Below are 20,445 nucleotides of genomic sequence, written 5' to 3'. Positions count from 1 at the left end.
CTACAAAGCTAGAGACGTAGCGATCACAATGGAATGTAGCCTGCTGAGTTGAAGTGACTTGATAGGGGTATTAGAGTCCCCATCAAGGTGAGGTGTACCCAGGCAGCTTAAATATTTCATACTGTGTCTTATGTGTCTTAATTCACAAGCCCCATGCACATACCAGGACACACACACACACACACACACACACACACACACACACACACTCACTCACTCTCTGTCTTTCATTAGACTGCAGTCCTTCCAAGAGTTTTCTCCTCCTCCAACCCCTGCCCAATCCCTTCAATGACATTTAGACATGGTATGAGTTTAGTTATAAAAGAAATAAGTGCCAAGGAAGGTTTCTCTGTATATGTGTGTATATATGTGAATATATAAGAATATATCGTTGGCTACTTATGAATCCCCTCCTTTCTGTTTTCTTCCTCACCTTTAGACAATGGCACCTAAACTGCTGTGGCCAAGATTAGTGTTCACATGTGGCCCCAAGCCTCATTGGCTCATTTTCGTGAATAACATACATCTTCATGTTCATGTATGTTATCATGGCATGGCTATATGAGTCTTTCTCTTGAAACTGTATTAGGAGACTTCCTGGGGTGTCATGACTACCCTCTCCCACTGTGATGCACCCTGGTGACATATTAAACTGGGGGAGGGGGAGGAGGTGGGAGGCAAAGAGGGAGGAAGGAAGGGTGGTAGCAGTAAACAGACAGTTCTTAAGATCTAGTTAATGCTGAGATCGTTGGGGATTTGTTTTTTTCTTTTATGTTGGCAGTGCCTTCATTTTCCCTCTTCTGGAATCCTTAATTGCATAGGCAGTGATTTCACTTGGGTTTGGAATTTGCCCAGGGTGTGCCCTGTGTTCTGTTCCTGCAGAGATGCTCACATGGAATAACTGAATTAATCTGCTTCCCCCCCCCCCCCCCCCCCCACAGACTTTGGTTGGTTGTAAAGTACAATGTGCCTTAGAGTGGCATGGGTCTGTAAAACAGAAGTCCAAATTCTTGGTTTTCCAATTATATTGCCAATCTTTGAACAAGGTTAGAGGATGATTCCTTAAGCTGATACCATGTTATACGTGATGTGAATTACATACCTTTTTTTAAGGCATATGGAATCATGAGCGCCTGTTTCAAACACAATTCCTAAGCCATATGCTTTTTGTACTGTAATTCATTCTCCAAATATAAGATTACATAGAACCTGAAAAAAAAGTAATACCTTCATATAGAAAAATCAAAGATTAGCCAAAATCTTGCTTTAGCTAAGTTTATTCTAAAATTTAAAGAAGAACTGTATTACTCTAAAAATTAGACAACCATACACAGTCTTATGCACATTTATGTATACTAACACATGCAAATGTTTATGATTCCAATTCACAGAATCCCAAATTTAGATCTAGGAGGAACCTTAGATACTTTTAGTCTAAGACTCTTATTTTATAAAGAAACTGAGGCCCAGAGAGTTTAAGTGACCTACCCAAGGTCACAAAGGGCAGCAGTGACAAGCGCTTAGATTTGAACTCAGGTCTGCTAATTCAAAGTTTAGCCTTCTTTTCCAGTATCTTTTGACACTTTACTGATATTTATTAGCACCCAGAAATTTGGTCTTGTTAATCTTGTAAATTACACATATGATTTTGTCTAACCCTGTATTCTTCAAGCTTAGAAATGCTTTACAATGATCAGAGAGAGTCCTTAGGTTTTCCTAAGGGGTTATCATTAATTCATTATGTGTTCCTGGCTATTTAATTTCATCTCTCCAGTTCTTAGTCTGACTGCACATAGAATAAAAATAATAGTATTATCCCCTTTGCCTGGGTGTATGTTTAGAAGAAGCTTAGTGCACTTGGTAAATGTAAAACTTCCATCTTTGGAATTTTTGTAGTCAAATTTTCTTAGCCTGAAAATATTCTGTTTTTTTCCCCCCAGTGACTAGCTCACTAGTCCTCATTTCCTAGCTTTTAAAAAAATTGCTGTGTAAATTCAGAATTTTTATAAATTTCAGCTAAAACAACAAAATAAAATTGACATTTGGTTTGCTTAACAATTTTCTTCTTTTGAAGACATTGCAAAAACTTAACATTGTTTTTCTTTGCATTTTAAATGAAATACTTGAAGAGCCTGGCTTGATCTGATAACTTTTAAACAACAGGAAATTTGAAATTTCATATTATCAGAGGCCTTCTGATTTAATATGAGTTAGCTTATTAAAATTCAAAAACTTCACCTCGATTTACTTGATACTTAGTCTTCCACATGAAATTTACCTTTAGTCATTTCAGAATCCCTTTCTTAAAAAAAATAGAAGTCATCCTTTCTCCTTGGTTTTCCTTTGAAACTTGTTATCTATAATTCCAATGCACAAAATTGACAGAGTCCACATATTTAAGTATTTTGGGAGGATGCTAATATTGATGGGAAAGAAAAGCAGTCAATTCAAGAGAATTTATTCAATCTGACTTTTAGGTTGGCAGTTCTCTGTTGCTGGAACAATTGATCATGTTGGCCGTGAGGTGGCAGTGCAGACCATCAGGTGTGTGCACAGCTTTCTTCCGTTGACTTTAATTAAACATTGGAAGCAATTCCTTAAAGAGTAAAATTCTAGAATTCGGGGTTGTGCAAGCACAAAGTGCTATTATGAAAGCCATCGTTCCATTACGAAATGTAATTTTAGGATGTAAAAGGCCTTCATATATTTCCTAATCCGCGCCCTCATTTTCTGAGAGATTCACAGGAAAAATGGTATTCCTATGGTCACAGATCAAATTAATGCTCTACCTGGACCTAGAGCCTCCTTCTCCTCCTCAGCGCTCTTTATGTTATCGCAGCTGCCTTTCGTATTGGTCTGTTTCATTTGTTTTGTGGAACTAGGTCAGGGGAGCAGCTTAATGCCATGGCAGATGAGAAGCACAAGAAATCAACTTCATTCCTAGAAAAGTGGAGTCAACTAACGTTTATGAGGCACCTGCTACAGCCAGTCACTGTGCTAAGCATGCAAAGAAAGGTTAAAAAATAAGTAAATAAAAATTTTAAAAATGAAAATATCAAAAAAACCATTCTTACCTTAGAGGCACTTACAGTCTAATGGGAATAGGGGAGGGAAGGGAAAACAGCTGCCAAGCACCTATGTACAAATAAGCTGTAGGATAACTGGGAGATAATCTCAGAGAGAAAGCCTTAGGAGTCTGCAGGTCTGGGAAAGGATTCTGGCAGAAGGTGGGACTTGAGCTGAGATGTGAATGAAAACAGGGAAACCAAGAGACAAGGATGGAGAGAGAGAAAGAGAGAGAGACAGAGAGACACAGAGACCCAAGCATGAGGGAGAGCCAGGGAAAAGCATTTTACAAGGACAGATGAGTGATAAACTTTTCAGCCTTGATAGAGATCATTGCCTGGGCTGGAGGCATGCATTTCTATTATTTTATAAACTCATTGAGGGCAGGGGACCATGTCTTTTTCATCATGTTGTTTTGACCTTCTACAATACTTTGTACATAGCAGGATCTTTGTAAAACAAAAACAAAACAAAATCACTGACTATATATCACTTTAAAGTTTGTAAAGTACTTTACAGATGACCCTTACCTGAGCCTCACATCAGTCCTGACCAGTATCTCAAAGATTATTATTCCCAGTTTATAGATGAGATAGCACACTAGGCTTAATAAAGTAGGTTAAATGACTTACCCAAGGTCACAGAAACTAGGGAGAGAAAGGATTTGAATCCAGGTTCTATATTCCAACTGTGGCATACTGCTTCTCCAAAGTGCAGTGGACTGTGGGGTCACAAAGAGTTGGACACAACTGTACCTCTGAACAGCAAACATGGTAGAAAGCAAATGAGATCTAGGCTCAAGAAAGCTCAGTTCTAGGCTTAATGATGCCACTAATTATTCTCATCTGGGGCCCAGCACTTACTCCTTCTGGGTCTCTGTTCCTTAACTCTAAAAATATTTGGACTCAGTATTTCTATGTTCTGTGAATCTGAGATTTGAATTTCTAAGAATATAACTTTTAGAACAATAAAGGTTCTTTATGGTAAAGGTTAAAGATCTGGGGGCAGAGGGCAAAGAAGTTAAGTTTTATCTTTTTTGAGGCATGTTTTTCAGCAAACATACATTAATGGAAAGAGGTTAAATGAAATGTAAGCTTGTTAGAACAGAAACCCAAAGGCAGTTACTACAAGACCAGGCCATAGGAGTACCTAATTTTACTTTGGAAAAAAGGAGCTGGAATGATGTAGGGCGCTTAGGAAAGTCCCTTCTCACTCTTTTCTCTCTAGTCTTTGTAGGTTTTGCCAGCTGTATTTCCCCTGTTATTGTTAGATGAATGTTAATCACTTCTCCTACTGGGAGTCAAATCCATACACAGAGGCAAGCCAGAGGAAGTCATTACAAAGCCCTGTTGAAGCAGGCAGTCCTGGTGGTTTTCAGGTTCTGGTAACTCTTGAGGAGGGCTTCCTCGCCTCCCATGTTTTACAAGGAAGACTAGAACTGGGGGAAAGGATGGGTAATGAATGGCTGTGTACCTTCTACATGCGTGAAACTATCTCTTCTCTAACTAGCTTTTCAAATGTTCAGATTTGTAATATTTAGAGACTGATTTCATAACCACAGTTAAAAATATTCTGTGATTTCCCTTTTTGTTTATTTTTAACTTGAAAGCAAGCCAGAACCAGTCCATTCTGTGCTTAGTAAACAAGCTTCTCTTATTGGTGGAAACCCTCATTAGCTGGGAAAAACAGATTAGTTTTCTATTGTAAAATGAAGAAGTTGGACCAGATTATAGTCTATTATAGTCAATGATTGTTATCAGAAAAATGGCCAGTATGCATCCAGATAGCAAGACTGACTCCCTTAGTCTAGAGATAGTTAAAATGCATTGGATTCATTGGGTAGGATGCAATATTATGGGACATCCTAGATTTAGAGCTGAAAGGGACCTTAAGAACCCATACCCTTCATTTTACAGATGTGGAAACTGAAGCATGAGAGAATGGAAGTAACTTGTTCAAGATGAGGTTTTAGGTGAGTTAGGATTTGAACTGAATCCACAAGATTCCAAGCTTCATGTTCCTCCATTACAACGTATTTGATTGTATAACCTTATTTATTTACACAGCTGTTAAAATAATCTTCCACATTAAAACAAACAAAAACCTTTTGTTGGTTCACCATTGCCTGCCACATAAAGTAACAGTAACAATAATAACACTGTGTCCTTACCCTGGCAGTCAAGTCCCTTCGTACTCTGGTCCCTATTTAGTTTTTCAGCCGCATTTTTGCATAGCAGACTTTCTTGCCTTTCCTATTCTAGCCAAACTGGGCTATTGGCAGTTCCTGCCTTCCTCTACCTCCATGACTTGTTCCTGCTTCCCTCAGTTCCTAGAGCTGTACAATTCTTCCACATTTCCTCTTGTTGAAATCCTTCTCTTCCTGCAAAGCCTAGCTCATTTGTGTCTACTTAGTTGTCATCTCTGATCCCCCTTCTTAAAAGTGTTCTCATGCTCCTTCAATTTTTTCATACGACTTTCATAGGAACTCTTCATCACTCCTCTTTTGTTTATTTATGAACGTGTCTTATTTTCCATCTTTTACTCCATTCCCAGACTTCAAGCTCTTTGAGGACAGAGTGTTATTTCATTTTTATGTCTCTAGGTTCTTGCACATTGTGCCATAGTATTATGGCTTCTTGTATTTCTTCTCAATAAGTGTTACGCAAGTAAGGAACATTCTGACCTTATCACCATGGGTAGCAAACTTACTTCACTTGCTTAGACAATTAGCCCTGCCAGAACCCTTAAGTTTGGCTAGTTTCATTTGTGTGTATGTATATTGAAACTGCAAATGGTCAAGTAATGTATGATTTTTCTTGATTTGGTGCTTGGACTTCTTTAGACTGAATAGGAACTTTGGTAAAGAGGCATTTCTTCTGCATCCCTGTAGCCATTCAGTAGGGGAGAAACTTGAAGAACCTGTGTGCCTTACATGGGACATCTGTTGGCCTTTGAACTTAGTTAAAATCAGAGCTTCACTTTCATCATCACCTATTCCACTCACACTCCCAAATGTCTATTATTCTCCTAAAATTGAGCAGTGGGCTAGTTAATATGTTTGCTTTTGAGCCCTTTGTCTTTAAAATAATCATGGGCCTTTAGTTTCACAACTTGGAGTAAAATGCTTTAAAATGCTTAAAGAAATCCCTGTATTCTCAAACAACTATTTAAAAATGTAGATCCAGTTCTTGAACTGAAGAAAGATGATCTGGAACCACGTTATCATTTTTTTAACACATCATTTATAATACCACTCTCATTAGAGCCCGAGGGTGGGGGCAGACAAATTAAAAAACCAAAAAGGACAAGGACAAGAGAGTCAAAGCAGTGCAGGGGAAAAAATAACAGAATTTCTTAGACAATTGAAAAAGATCAGAGCTTAGTGATGTAACTTGAGGTTAACATTCTGGAACTTCTATAGAGGTATAAATAACCAGGGAGACCGTGGACTGTGTTGGTTCTTGGGCAAGAAAGACCACCACAAGTACTTTCCAGGATCCTTCCACTCAGCTCCTTCCACTCATCTTTGATTAAGAAGGTAGTGTGGGATTGATGTTTAACTGGGTTAAACACAATGGGGATGAGTGTACTGAAGATTGACTTCATTATTAAACTTTTGAAAATTGTTTTATTTAGTTGTCCATACTGATGTGGACAGGATGAGCCACTGGACAACATGGACAAATCCTCAATCATTTATTACCTGGTAATTATTGTATCTTTGATTTTAGATCAGCAGTTAAAGTTTAACATATTTAGTCTTAAATCCTTTACACTTATCTTTCTCTCTTAAGACCTGTATATCTATTTTCCATGATCTGATAATAATTTGTGGTTTGTACTCATTAGTCCATCTTATAGATTTCATGGAATGGTAAAACTGGAAAGGATCTTAGAAATTATCTACTCTAACTTCTTCCTGTTGTGAAAGAAGGAGAAACTGACTATTGAAAAGGGAATGTAATTTGCCCAAGGCCTCAGAGCTGGGACTTTGAATGTATTCTCAAGATCTTTCTCATTTCAGGCAGGTTGTTTTTATGTTTGTTTTTGTTGTTGTTTCCAATTAGATTTCTTGGGAACTTTTCATCTAACTGTTGGATATAGTCTTTCTGAAAGTAGTAAGTTACATCATCTCATTTTCTCTTATCTCATTAAATTCTCAGGTTGTTAAATACTTCCAGTTTACTAGAAAGTGAAGCCCTATTAAAGCTGGTCTTGGAATAGTAGTGTACTTGTAAAATCTAGCTTCATCTCTAGAAAACGGCTTCATCATTTCATTGGTCACCAAGGCTATTATAAAAATCATATGCAGGCCTGTTGTTGGTTTTAATACACATTCAGTTCATTTTGGATGATCTTGATCTATGGAACCCCAGTCTTTTGCCCCAGCTCCTTATAGAATCATGTGCATAAATTGTGGCTCTTGTTTAAATATAATCAGATCTTTCCCCATCCTCTTTAGTTGTCTCAAGTCACTACTCAGATCTCATCAAAACTCTTGATTATTCAGTTCAATTCAATAAACATTTATTAAGTGCCTACTATTTGTTAGGCACTGTACTGTGCTAGGGATATAAATGAGTACCTTCCCCTTATGGGCTTCCAATCTAATGGGGAAGACTATCTATAAAAGAAAGTGAAAGGAGTGTGGGGTTGAGGTGTAGAGTTACCCAGGGCTACCTGGCTTGGGGGCTTGATGTTCAATGGAGTCAAAACCAAGCAGAGCTACTGATGGAGAAAGGAGCATTACCTGGAAAGTTCTGAATATTCAGAGCCCTCTATAAAAAAAGGTTTTGGAAAGAGTTCACTGCTCCAGTTATCACCCCTCCAGTCAGAGGAAGTTGAGAGGATGTTGGGTATCAAAAGCTGAGTCAATTAGCTTTCATCAATAGTGATGAAAGTTCAGGTGATCCGGCTCATCCTAAGGGGGAAGTCAAGGTGTTCCTTGGAATTGAAAGCAAGCAGAGCTACTAATGGACATGGAGAATGAAGAGTTACCTAGTTACTTTTTATTTCTCATCCTTTCTAGCAAGAAGTCCAAGAAATGGGAACCTTAACTGTTTATATAAAGGAGGGAAAAATACATCTTCCTCTAGATGTGTAGATTTCCTTGACCCATTGATGACATTTGGTTTTATCCCTTTCCCCTTCCTCATAGGACCTTTCTCCATTGATAATCTCCTCCCTCAAAATTTTTTTTTTTCATTTTTTCATCTCCACTGACTCTACCATCTGCCTACAAATTTAACAGGTCTCCTTTACCCTAAAACAGCTTTCCCTCAACCTTATAGTTCCTTTCCTATCCTCCTTCCTTTTCCTTCCAAATCACTAGAAATAGTAGTCTATACTTAATGTCACAGTTTAGGACCACCCACTCAGCCTACAACCCCTGACAATCTGGCTTTGGCTTTCATCACAAAGTGAAACTGTTCTTTGAACAGTGATGTCTGCCAGTGACTTCCTTATCAACAAATTTACTATTGCTTCCCTTTGCTAAAAAATTTTTATTGTCATACTATTCACTACATGGTCCCATTCAAACACCTAATCCTTGCATTCAAGGCCCTCCTTAACCCTGCTCCAACCAATTGGTAACAGTCTTTTGTCATACTTGTTTTTTTGTGTACTTTGAGTTTTATTCTAACTAGGTTTCCTGATCCCAACATAGAACAAAATCAGTTAAAAAATGGAACATGTCTAAAGATATTCTACCTGCAAAACTTTGTTCATGCCATTTTAAAAGTGAGGAATTCTATCTCTACTTTTCATGATATAGCCTATCCTTCAAGGTCTAGTTCAAATGCCACTTTCACCATAGGGCATAACTCTCTGCCTTCAGGTCTGGGAACCAGTTCAGGTTCATTTACTTACTCAGTCAGCAAAGTCTTTATTACTGTGCCACGAACTATCCTGAACTCTGGGGAGTCAAAGAAAAGTGAAAATGATCTCAGCTCTCAACAAGGTTACATTCCACTGGTGAAACCACAATGTGCATGCATGACATATTGCTAAATTGAAAATATTCTCAGAGGGAAGGCATTGGCAGTGGGGTAAAGGGGATAGGATTCAGAAAAGGCCTCTTAGAGAAGGTGGTATTTGAATTGAGTCTTGAAGGAAGCCAGGAGGTAGAAATGAGGAATAATGTTCCAGACATGGGGGGATGGATAGCCAGGAAAGGGAGACAGAGTGTCTTGTATGGAGAATGGCAAGATGGAGATTGTTGGATTGTAAAATATAGGGGCGGGGAGTAAAAAGTGTAAGAAGACTAGGAAGTTTGAAGGGGACAGGTTGTGAAGGCCTTTAAAAGCAAGATGTGGGCATTTATATTTGATCCTAGAGGTACCAGGAAAGCCACTGGAATTTACAGGGAACAGGGGATAACATGATCAGGTGTGCTTTAGGAAGATCTGTTTGATAGCTGAATTGAGGATAGGTGAGAGAGAGAGAAAGAGTTAGGAGGAGGGAGTGAGGGAGAAAAAGAGAGAGAAGCATAGGGGAGACAGACACACACACAGAGGGAGTCAGGGAGAGAGAGAGACGCACGTACACAAAGAGGGACAGAGGCAGAGGGGGATGGGAGGGAAAGAAAGATGGAGGGAAGTAGGGAGGGCGAGATTGTGTGTGTGTGTACATATATATGTGTATATATATATATGGAGAGAGAGAGAGAGAGAGAGAGAGAGAGAGAGAGAGAGAGAGAGAGAGAGAGAGAGAGAGAGAGAAAGAGAGAATGAGAATATATATGTCCAGGAAAAGAAGATAATGTGCCAGATGCTGCCAAAAGGTCAAGAAGGATGAGGACTGAGGAAAAGGCCATTAGATTTGGCAATTAAGAGATCATTGGTAACTTTAGAGAGAGTAATGTCAATCAAATGATGAGATTATACAGGGTTTAGAAGAGAGTGAGAAGAGGAGAGATTTTTAGCATAGGGATGCCATGAGAATGGAATGAAAGTAATACCAGAACTACCTACCTTAACATTATGAGGATCAAATGATATTGGTGGCTTCATAACTGTAAAGCTGCAATAAGAATGTAGGGTAATGTTGTTATTTGTATTGAAGCAGTTGTGATACAGTGCCAGGTTTTGGCCACCTGTAACATTCTAGATGGAATCCATTTAAAATAATCAATTTGTTTTCCCTTCTTTGCTCTAATTCAGTAAAATGACAGGGCACCATTGCCTGGCATTCTGTCTAAATGTCAGAGACCACAGTGAGACTCTTTTATTATTCATTTATGATAAAGAACGTTTTTTTTCAACTGTTTGTATCCACCTAAATGCGTATAATCATCAAATAGAATTCAGTCCCTTTTCTCAGGCATTTTAAAAGATACTGCCTGTCATTTACTGGAATGCTTGAAAGTATACCTCCATTATTTCCTTGAGTTATGAGACATTATTTTATATGGCCCACAGGGTACATGATGTGAACACTGACTCTCAACAGCTGTAGGAGGCTGTGAAATAGTGATGAATTCTAATCTAGTTACATACACACATACACAGACACACACACATACACAGACACACATACACATATGCACGTACACTCTACAAAATCCAATACTGAAATTTTTCCTGGATTATTTTGGATGCTTTTATAATGAATAAGAGAATTATCTTCTTATTTGGTAAATCCATATCTCCTTTAGGGAAGCTAATTGGAAGAGAGAAAATAGAAATGATAATTAGTACAGAAAAAAAATATTCTGAATTAGGAGATAATACCAGATACATTGAGTTGACTTTTGTTTACCGAGATTTGATGGAAAGAGAAGCTTAAATGGGATATGGAATAAAATGGAGTAGAAATTAACAGCATCTATGTTTCCCAGCTCTCAGAATTGTTATATTAGATTACTCAGTATATGGAAATTTGGTTTGCATATGAACCTATTTGGACAGGGATGTAAGTTCATATATCTGTCTGACCCTTGAGGGTTTCCTCCATAGCAGAGTACTGCCTGTTAGATCTAGGTACATATTTCTTTTTTAAAATTTTAGTTTAGGTTGCCCCTAAATATAAATCTACTGGAGAAGGTTAATACTATTACGAAGGTATGCTACTCAATGCTGTTACTGCCTTTAGCAAAGGAGACCAAGAACCATAGATAAAATAAGGGAAACCATTGTATGTGGTTATGTTTGTGTGAATTTCAATTCAATTTAGTGGTTATTTATTAAATGCCTACTGTGTATAATGAACTATGCTAGGAGCTAGGTACAGAGACAAAAATTAAACTGCCTCCGCCCTCAAGGACATTGTATTCTTCTATTGGGGAATTAAAACTTGTAGACAAAGAAGTAAATTTATAAGACAGTTTTAAGAAAATTGATTTAGAATTTTAAAAGTTTAAGAAGATCCATTTAAGAAAATTGATTTAGGAAGGAGTGAACTGACAGCTCTAAAGGGGATAGGACTGGGGATGAGAGGGCGAAAATATCAGACAAAACAGAAAACTGCACTTATCTTGGTGGAAAATCCCAAGACTGTTTTAAGTTTTTGTTTTATTTCCCAGCTTTATACAGGGTGAAATGGAATCATGGGACTTTGAAGTGTTGTGTCAATATTATTTGTGTTGTCTAGAATGCTCTGTAATCAAACTCAGACAGCTCCAGGTCTCCAGGTATGAACCAGACTAAAAAGCAAAATTGGCTAATAGGGATCTGAAAACCAAGTGAAATGAGGAGTTGGTAAATGGACAGAGAGTTGCCCTCAGTAAGTTCCATTTATTATCAGAATAGTGAAAGAGCTTGTCCATGCCTGCCGAGTCAACATTTGTTATCTTTGAATAACAGAAGTTATTTGAAAAGGTCAAATGTCTCATATTTTTATATACGTGTGTATAGCATGTATATAATGTGTATATACACACATATTAAAGAGAAATAAGGTATTTTTTTACTACTATTTATGGCACTGACTTTCACTTTTCCTCCTTTGCAAAACATGTTATTAAAGGGCTCATTAGTAAGCACTTAAATAGAGAGCAATGATCACTTAATAAGTGCTTGGTTTCATCAGTCAGTCAAACATCCAACATTTATTAAATTCCTCTTCTCTGTAAGGGACTATGCCAGAAGCAAAACCGTTTCAGGCCTCAAAGACCTCATGTTCTTTTGGATGAAGCAACATAAAAATAAATTTAAAACTTACCTAATATAGATACAAGGTCATTTCTTGGAGTGGAGGGTAGCACCAACAATTAAGAGAAAAGAGGAATGAGGAAGATGATGAGAGCAAAGCTTTGAAGGAAGCTAGAGGTTGTAAGAGACAGAGCTGAGGAGGGAGGGAATGCATTTCAGCATGAATTAAGAAGATGGAGCGACATGCATGAATAACAGCAGACAGGCCAGTTTGCCCAGTTTGTAGAGTTCATGAAGGGATGAAATGGGTCATGAGCTTCCAATGACAACTTAGAGTCAGATGATGAAGGGCTTTGAATGCCAAACTGAGGAGCCTGGGTTTTATCCTACAGGCAGTAGGGAACACCCAAGGAGCCTTTTGAGTGTAGTCAAAGCTTTGGGTTAGGAATGTAACACTTTGACAGCTGTGTAGAGAATGGCTTATGAGAGAGACAGACAGGCAGATAAACATTAGGCAGGGAGATTAATTAGAAGACTTTTTGAACAGTCCAAAGCAAAAGGCGATGAGGGCCTGAACTAGAATGATTGTGGAAGTCTGGGGGACTGGAAAGATATTGATGGCTAGGGAGAGGGACAAAAAATGGGAAAAAGAAAAAAAGAAATTTACATAAGTTTATTATATATTTGAAGGGAATAGCAAGTTGTATATAATAGACTTGGAGTTTCATGTGCAGTCATCTTTTTATTCTATCTATATATTAATATATGAATACAATGGAAGGGGTCAAAAAATGGAAGTTCTACTTAAACAACATACAGGATGATTCCTCTGCCTCAGTGAAAATGAAGGTAGGTAGAAAGCATATATGGGAAACAGGACAAAAGAAGGGGACTCGTGGGGGAGGCTTCTGAGCACTTGATAGTAATTCAGTGGATTGAGGTAATAAGATCCCTTGAAATCTCAGATGAATTCTCCTGAACACAACTGACTTCTACTAACTCAAGTAATACTACTGTCTCAGAGTTACTAATCATCTCTTAGTCAAAAGATTCTTAACATAGGATATGGGGGGCGGGGAGAAAGAGAGAGGGAGAGAGAGCCTTTTCCCTTAGCCATACAGACCCCCTGCTTAGTAATAAAAAAAAACTTCTTAAAATAAAAGCCTTGGAATACAAAGGAAATCACTTATATTGAAATAGTTTTTAAAATCAGCTTATGAACTCTAGCTTAAGAATCCCCGTTGCCAAATCTCATTGCCTTTTCTCAGGCCTCAACCCTTGTGACCTCTGCTTTGTTGCCACTGTTGACCACACTCTTCTCCTATATACTCTCTCTGTGGGTCTTTGTAACCCTGTTCTTTCTTCATTCTTTTCCTACCTATTTGGCCACTACTTTTCAAGCTCCTTTAGACTATGAGCTTCTTGAGGGCAGGGATTTTTTGGACCTTTCTTCATATCTCTAGTGCTTAGCACAATTCCTCGAACACAACAGGTGCTGAAAAATGCTTGTTTACTGACTAGTCCTTAGAGGAATCACCCTGGACCATCTCTTGCCGCTGGAGTAGAGAGTGAGACTGATGACTTTGGTACGTCTCTGCCCCGCTCATCCAATTCATTCTAAAGTCATGATATCACCCTTATGATGTCATTGGTCCTCTTTGAGAAGGAAGGACCACCGCCACCAACGAGATGGATCATCATCCATGTCACACACCAGCTGTGCATGAGAACACCTAAATGTTCTGTTTTGGGTCATTCTTTATTCTTTCTCACTTCATGATTTCATCAGCTCCCGAGTTCAATTATAACCTCTATGCAGACGATTCCCAGATCAATATGAATGATCAGCTTTTTCCTGAGTTTTATTCTCATATCACTAATTGCCTAGTGGAAATTTCCATTTAAATATCCTGAACACAACTCAAATTCATCCTGTCCAAAACAGAAGTCTTTGTCTCATCTACAAAATATAACCTTCCTCCCCACCATATCCCACATGTGCCTATTTCTTTATGAAAATTTTTACTTTATATTTAATTTATGAAATAAAACAAACATTTCCATAACATAATAGAATAAAAAGATAGTTGGGTGAGCAATCTTATTGAATAATGACATTTAAAGACATTTAAGATTGAAAATGTAAGGATGACAATAGTTTAGAAATGGGAAATGTCTGTCAAGCCTTCTTTAATTAGCTGTTTTCTCTATATGACAATGAGGTCACTATATTTGGATGCAACACCATTGTCCCTAATGAGCTTCATGAGGAAGCATGAAATACTTTGGTGTGTGATAGAAGACAGAGATGAAGAAAAGCTAAACACCAAGTATACACAGAGAAGGACCATACTAGAGGTGACATACTTTTGAGAGTTCTGAAGGATTGAATCTCGAGATGTCTAAAAGAGGGAAAGATGCTAGTGGTTGGAAAAATATCATGACCTTTGTGTTGAGGTCCCTTTCATCTCTAGAAAAGTGATCTTATGTTATTATTGTTGTTACTATTTTTTTTAAAAGATATGAATAATAAAAAATAACATGAATAATAAAAATCATTGGGTAAAACTCATTAAAAGGACAAATAATAAAAATTTTAAAATTGCTCATTTATGTTATGATTTAAGGTTTTAAAACCCTTTACATGTGTTATCTCATTTGATCAGCTCTAACTTGTAAGATATGTGCTGCTATTTTCATCCCCCTTTTACAGATGAGGAAATGAAAGTTTAAGTGAGTTGGCCAAGGTCACATGTTCAAACTCAGGTCTTTTTGACTCCCAAGTCCAGTCTTCTATCTACTATACCACCTACTACTTTCTCATTACTGTAGAGTCTATGAAAATAATAAAAACATATATCTAGTGAATTCTTGATGAAGGTAGGAGAAAGAAACAAGTATACTTTCAGGGGAGGAAATTCTGCAGTTGACCCCATCTTCATGGTTACACAATTGATCAAAAGGTTCAGAGGATGCAAGTTCCTGTACTCCTTTTTCTTTGACTTTAAAAGACATTTGATTCAATATAGCAAAGTGCTGCAGTGTTAGAGGTTCTTCTCTAACAAAGTGTAACCTATGAGTACATGGTAATCATACAAAATTCCTTTAAAGATATAACAGAGATAGTCTTGTTTGATGATCTTTTGTTAATTCATTTCAGGTCGTAAAACAAGGAAATGCTCTCACCGATTGTGTTTATTGCCATCACTGAAGAAATTTAGCTCAAGGTCCAAGTGGAAGAGAGATTCTCAATATAGATTTAGGAGGAGGTCTTCCAGATGCATATGTTTGTGGTTGACATTTTACTGATTGCATCAGTTTCTATACCACTGTAAATCCTTCTAAATGACTGATCACCCAGAAATTCAGTCTGTATTCATAGGAAAAAACTAAGCACAGAGAGAATTCCTCTGTACAAGTTGCATAGATGCAGTAGGGTACATATATCTTGTACTGATGCTGTGCGTGGACAATTACTTTGGTCTAGAATGGAATAGGAAGAGAAGTAAGTTGGCATGCCATAAAGGGACTGCGGTTATTTTAAGGACTTCTAATTTCTTTGCAACAAAGATCCATCATTTTAACTTATTCTTCTGTTTAAGCAATATGGCTACGAGTCCTTGAATATGACCGTCTAAAACATTTAATTTGTGGCTCACCTAAAGAGCAATGCAGAAAGTGGTAGGAGTGAATAGATTGCTATATATAGGAAATGGGACATGAGGGGATATCATCAACCAGCCAAGGAGGTGGGCTAGTTATGGTGCAAGAGCAAGGAGTCAACAGCTAACAAGCTTAGCTAGTAACCTTTGTGGAGGATTTATGGGAGGGCATGGAACCAGAGGTGCAGAGGGTGAGAAGACATGGGCAAGTTGTGATCCATATACTACCGAAGATCAGACCCACATGAGGAAAACTGCCCAACTAGGTAAATAAACTCAAAAATGGGAAAAGCTGCTTTGAGAGGTAGCAAGTTTCCTTTAAGTGGAAACTGGATGGCCCTTGTTGAGGATGGTGTAGTAGCCAGTCTCTTGATTCTGCCCAATGTCAGCAGTAGGGTTAGAATATTTACAAAGGTGGGACTGGGAGAAGAAAAGGTAGATTTAATATATTCATGTGTTTTTAAAAGAATGGGAAGGAAGAAGAAAATTATGTCACATAAGCATATTTTTGAAGCCTCAGCTATGTGCAAACCACAGAGACATGTACATATGTATAAAACATAGATTCCTGGCTTTTAAAGAGTTTGTGATTTGCCCATTTATTTTTATATTTTAAAACTTTTCTTCCATTTTGAGAGAAATTTTCGTTTTAAGTTTAGAACAATTCAGTAGCTAGAGGAAAAAATCATGAGAGGTGCCTCAGTCTACTACTAAGAATTGAATAAGTCCTTGTTGGTGTTACCTGTCTTTCCCCCTCCCCCCCAAAAAAAATTTATGAAAAACTGAAAAATACATCACCTAAGAACTTTAAATGGCTTAAAATGAAAAGGTTTGTAAGCACCTTGGGAGCAGGAACCATGTCATGCATGCTGACGCTTCTTTGTAGTTCCCATAGTAATACCTAGTATTCTTGCTGAATAAATCCATATTAAATTGGATTATATTTTGGTGCGTGTTTACCCTGATTTTTTAGGATATGTTTACAATAAAAAATTGTTAATTCAAGTTAAAGTGTTTTGCTAACAGACGCATATCAAGCTTCAGTGAATGTCTCTTTATTTGGAAACAATTTGAATTGGTGTTATTTAGTATATTAAAACAATTGGCATGGGAGATATCACTATTAATGTTTGCTTGAAAAATATTCCCCTGGACTGATTAATCAAACTAAATGAAAAACAGACAACTAAAGGAAAAGGAATTGTAAAATTTTTCTCAAATCTGGTTATTTTGTGACCAGTTGCATAGCCATAAAACAATAAGGGCTTGTTAAGTGTACCCAAGTGAAGACTGTCAAATTTGGATCAGTACATTAAATGAACATTTCAATTAAGTTTTAAAAAAATTCATTGGCACCTACTAAGTGCCAGTCAATGTACTAAGTTCTCGAGGTACAAAGAAGAAATGGAACAGTTCCTGCTCTTAAGGGAGGAAGCAGCTGGTATACAGATAAATATAAATCTTTTCAGATAATTTTCTGGGAGGTAGAGTGGGAGGGGCAGCTCACATCTAGTTGGATTAGGAACTGGTCAAAATGAAAAACAACAACAACAATTTTTTTAAAAAAAGGAAGACTTCTTATAGTAGATGGCCCTTTAGCTGAGCTTTAAATGAAACCAAGAATTTCAGAAGGAAGATGTTAAGAGGAAGAACATTACAGCAATGGTGGAGAACCTGTATAAAATCGCAGACAACAGAGATAGGGAGATATGTATGGCACATAGCAAACAGAACAATTTTGCTAGAATGCAAAATATACCATTGTTCTGGAAAATAGTTGGAGGCAGATTATGACAGGTTTAAAGTGCCAGACATAAGAATTTATATTTTATCAAGACAATAGAGAGCTACTGAGGCCTTTTGAGGAAGTGAGTAACATGAGACCTGTGCTTTGGCAATACCACTTTGGCAGTTGTGTGGTAATTGGATAAATCAAAGCTGATAATCTAACAATACCTCCCCAATTGCATTTATTTATGTAATATTCACTGAGTAGTTTTAAAATAAATGCTTCTTTTAAAGCTTTCTTTGCTTAGATTAGAAAATTAAATGGTACCAAAGTACATAGATTTAGTTCAGTTCGTAGTTTGCAGTGTGAAAAGAGAAAGCATAAATTCTTTTAAATTTAAATAAATATAAATAAATTTAAAAAATCCAATCTAAGGCAGTAAACATCAAATGCCTACTATATGCAATATACTACCTTTAAGGAATTTATATTCTGTTGGAGAAATAAGCAACATTTATTGTTATTGTGTTTTCAGGCGTATCCTACCCTCTTTGTGTTATGTCAGTTGAGTCTCTTAATATCCCTGAAAGATAAATATTATATGCAAATTTCTCCCCAAACCTCACTTATTCAGAGCTTCTTTGTATACTACCATTCTTCCAATAAGTCTGATCTGTAAACTCAGTAATACTAGACTCTTAACTCTCCCTACATATCCAATCTTTTGCCAGTCTTGTCCTTTCACAAAATTTTTTATGTATGTCCCCTTCCTTCCATTCATTTGGTCACCACTCTTGTTCAGGCCTCTTGTCACTGCTCAGAAGTGGCTTCTCCCCATTTCAATTCATTCTCCACTTAGCAGCCAGAGTGATTTTCCTTAAGAATAGGTCTGCCAATCTTACCCTCCTCCTCCCTACTCAGTAAAAGCATGGAGATCCTTATTACCTCCAAGGTCAACTCTAAAGTCCTTAGCTTGGTACTTAAAGATATTCATAACCTGGTCCCTTCCTACCCTTTCCAGTCTCCTTACACTTTTCTATAATCCAGTTATGCCAGCTGACTAGCTTGCTTTTCTTTTCACAAGTTACCCCATTCCATTGCCTGTCAATCAATGAACATTTATTAAGCAACTAATGTGTGCCTGGCACTGTGCTACATGCTAGAAATAAAAAGAAAGACAGTCCAGGCTCTAAAGAAACTCAGGAACTATTTGGGAAAATATCTTTTCCCTGTCTATCCCCCAAGCCTGGAATCCTTTGCCCCACTCATCCCTACCTTTTAGTTTCTTCCTTGAAGTCTGGGCTCCAAACCTACTTTATTCAAGATTCCGTTCCTGGTATCTCCAGACCCTCCACCCTCCCTCTTCCGATAGACATTCCATTCTGAGATTTCCTATCATCTGTTCTGTATGTGTCTTGTATCTTGTATTTATGTGTAATTGCAGCTCCTTGAAGGCAAGGACTTTTTTACCTTTCTTGTATCCTCAGCCCTTAGCGAGGGCTTGGCACATACTAAGTGCTTCATCTTTTTTGATTAAGACCCCAATTTTGCAAATGAAGAAATCACTCATTTCATCTTCAAATCAGATTGAAAGGTTCTGGGTTATTTTTTATTTTTTGTATTTATATCTTTAAAATTTCTGTTTCACATGACCCCCAAATTATGTGCTAAATCTGTAGGGAAATGGACTTATTTGCCTTTTTATAATCCCATTACTCTGCAGCCTCTGTGTTTATGTAAAAAAAAATAATGGAGAAATAGAGTTACTCCACTGGTTTAGCAGGATTCATATAAAAACAGAAAAAAAATACATTCAGTCTTGCATAAATATGTCTCATGAGATTCACTCCAAATTATTTCTTTTAGAAAATTAGCAGAGTCCTAGAAGTTTTAGCAAGGGGAATGTACGCCAGCCACAGTGTGAGAGTTTAGGCAGCAGGGGAGAAGTAAAATCAGCCTCCTGAATCTGAGGTCAGCAAAGGATCTCTTCTTTTTCCTCTCTGGTATTTTCTCTGAAAAGCATTCCCCTTACATCTTGGCGTAGTGCTGGGATACTCTAAAAAAGAGGGAAAGATCCTCTCCACTTGGTAGAACTCTGCATTGCACAAATGGTATTCATAAGGTTGGTTTTCCTGTGTAGAGGATGGATTAGTATTGTTTTTTCTAATTCTTACAGATCCTCTTTCTGATTAAGGACATGACTGTCTCTCCCCACTTCAAACCATTTTCCATCCACTAAAGTGATTTTCCTCAAGCACAGTTCCAATCATGTCACACATGCCCTCCCCCTCAATAAACTTTAACGGTTCCCTGTTGCCTCCAAGATCAAATATAAAATTGTCTATTTGGAATTCAAAGTCCTTAGCCCTTTCCTAAAGCTTTTCAATCTTGTACTCTATTCTCCATTCTTCTATCCAATGATACTGGCATCCTTCTTGTTGCACGTAGCATGAGAGGAATATCCCCTCCCCTCAATTCCAGACCTTTTCTCTAGCTTTTTCCCATAGCTGAAATCTTCTCCTTCCTCATCTTCACCTGCTGACTTCCCTAACTTTCTTCAAGTCCCAACTAAAATCCCATCTTCTACAGAAAGGTTTTCCTGTATCCTTTTAATTTGGGTCCCTGCCTTTTAATTATTTTCCTGTTTATCCTTTATATAAGAGCAAATTTGCCCATATGTGTTTGCTTGATGTCTTTTCCATTAGATTGTGAGATCCTGGAGGGCAGAAGCTGTCTTTTTCCTCTTTTTGCATCCCCAGTGCTTAGCACAGTGCCTGGCACCTATTCTTTACTCGATAAATGTTAATTGACAGATTGAATGAATTAAATTTGTGACTCTAGCCTGGCATTCTAAACTAGTGTGGTCTAAGCATTGGTATTCTAATCCAATAAACAG

At 37.5% G+C, this 20,445-nt stretch overlaps 1 protein-coding gene across 7 annotated transcripts in view; it reads left to right on the top strand.

Annotated features, from left to right (window-relative positions):
- PSD3 (pleckstrin and Sec7 domain containing 3) overlaps nucleotides 1-20,445 on the top strand; it is a 617,602-nt gene that overhangs the window by 465,367 nt on the left and 131,790 nt on the right. The window contains exons 1-2 of one of the 7 annotated variants that reach the window (XM_072634983.1): nucleotides 6,515-6,604; nucleotides 6,703-6,772. The exons of the other annotated variants lie outside the window; for them this stretch is intronic. Coding sequence (XP_072491084.1) covers nucleotides 6,743-6,772 — 30 coding nt within the window. The 5' untranslated portion in view covers nucleotides 6,515-6,604; nucleotides 6,703-6,742. Of the gene's footprint in view, nucleotides 1-6,514; nucleotides 6,605-6,702; nucleotides 6,773-20,445 lie in introns of those variants that run through there. 7 annotated transcript variants of the gene reach the window in all.

Source organism: Notamacropus eugenii, chromosome 1 (genome assembly GCF_028372415.1).
Source record: "Notamacropus eugenii isolate mMacEug1 chromosome 1, mMacEug1.pri_v2, whole genome shotgun sequence".
Lineage (NCBI taxonomy): Eukaryota > Metazoa > Chordata > Mammalia > Diprotodontia > Macropodidae > Notamacropus > Notamacropus eugenii.
Note: the sequence above shows the minus strand (reverse complement) of the source record. Positions and strands in the feature narration are given on the sequence as shown.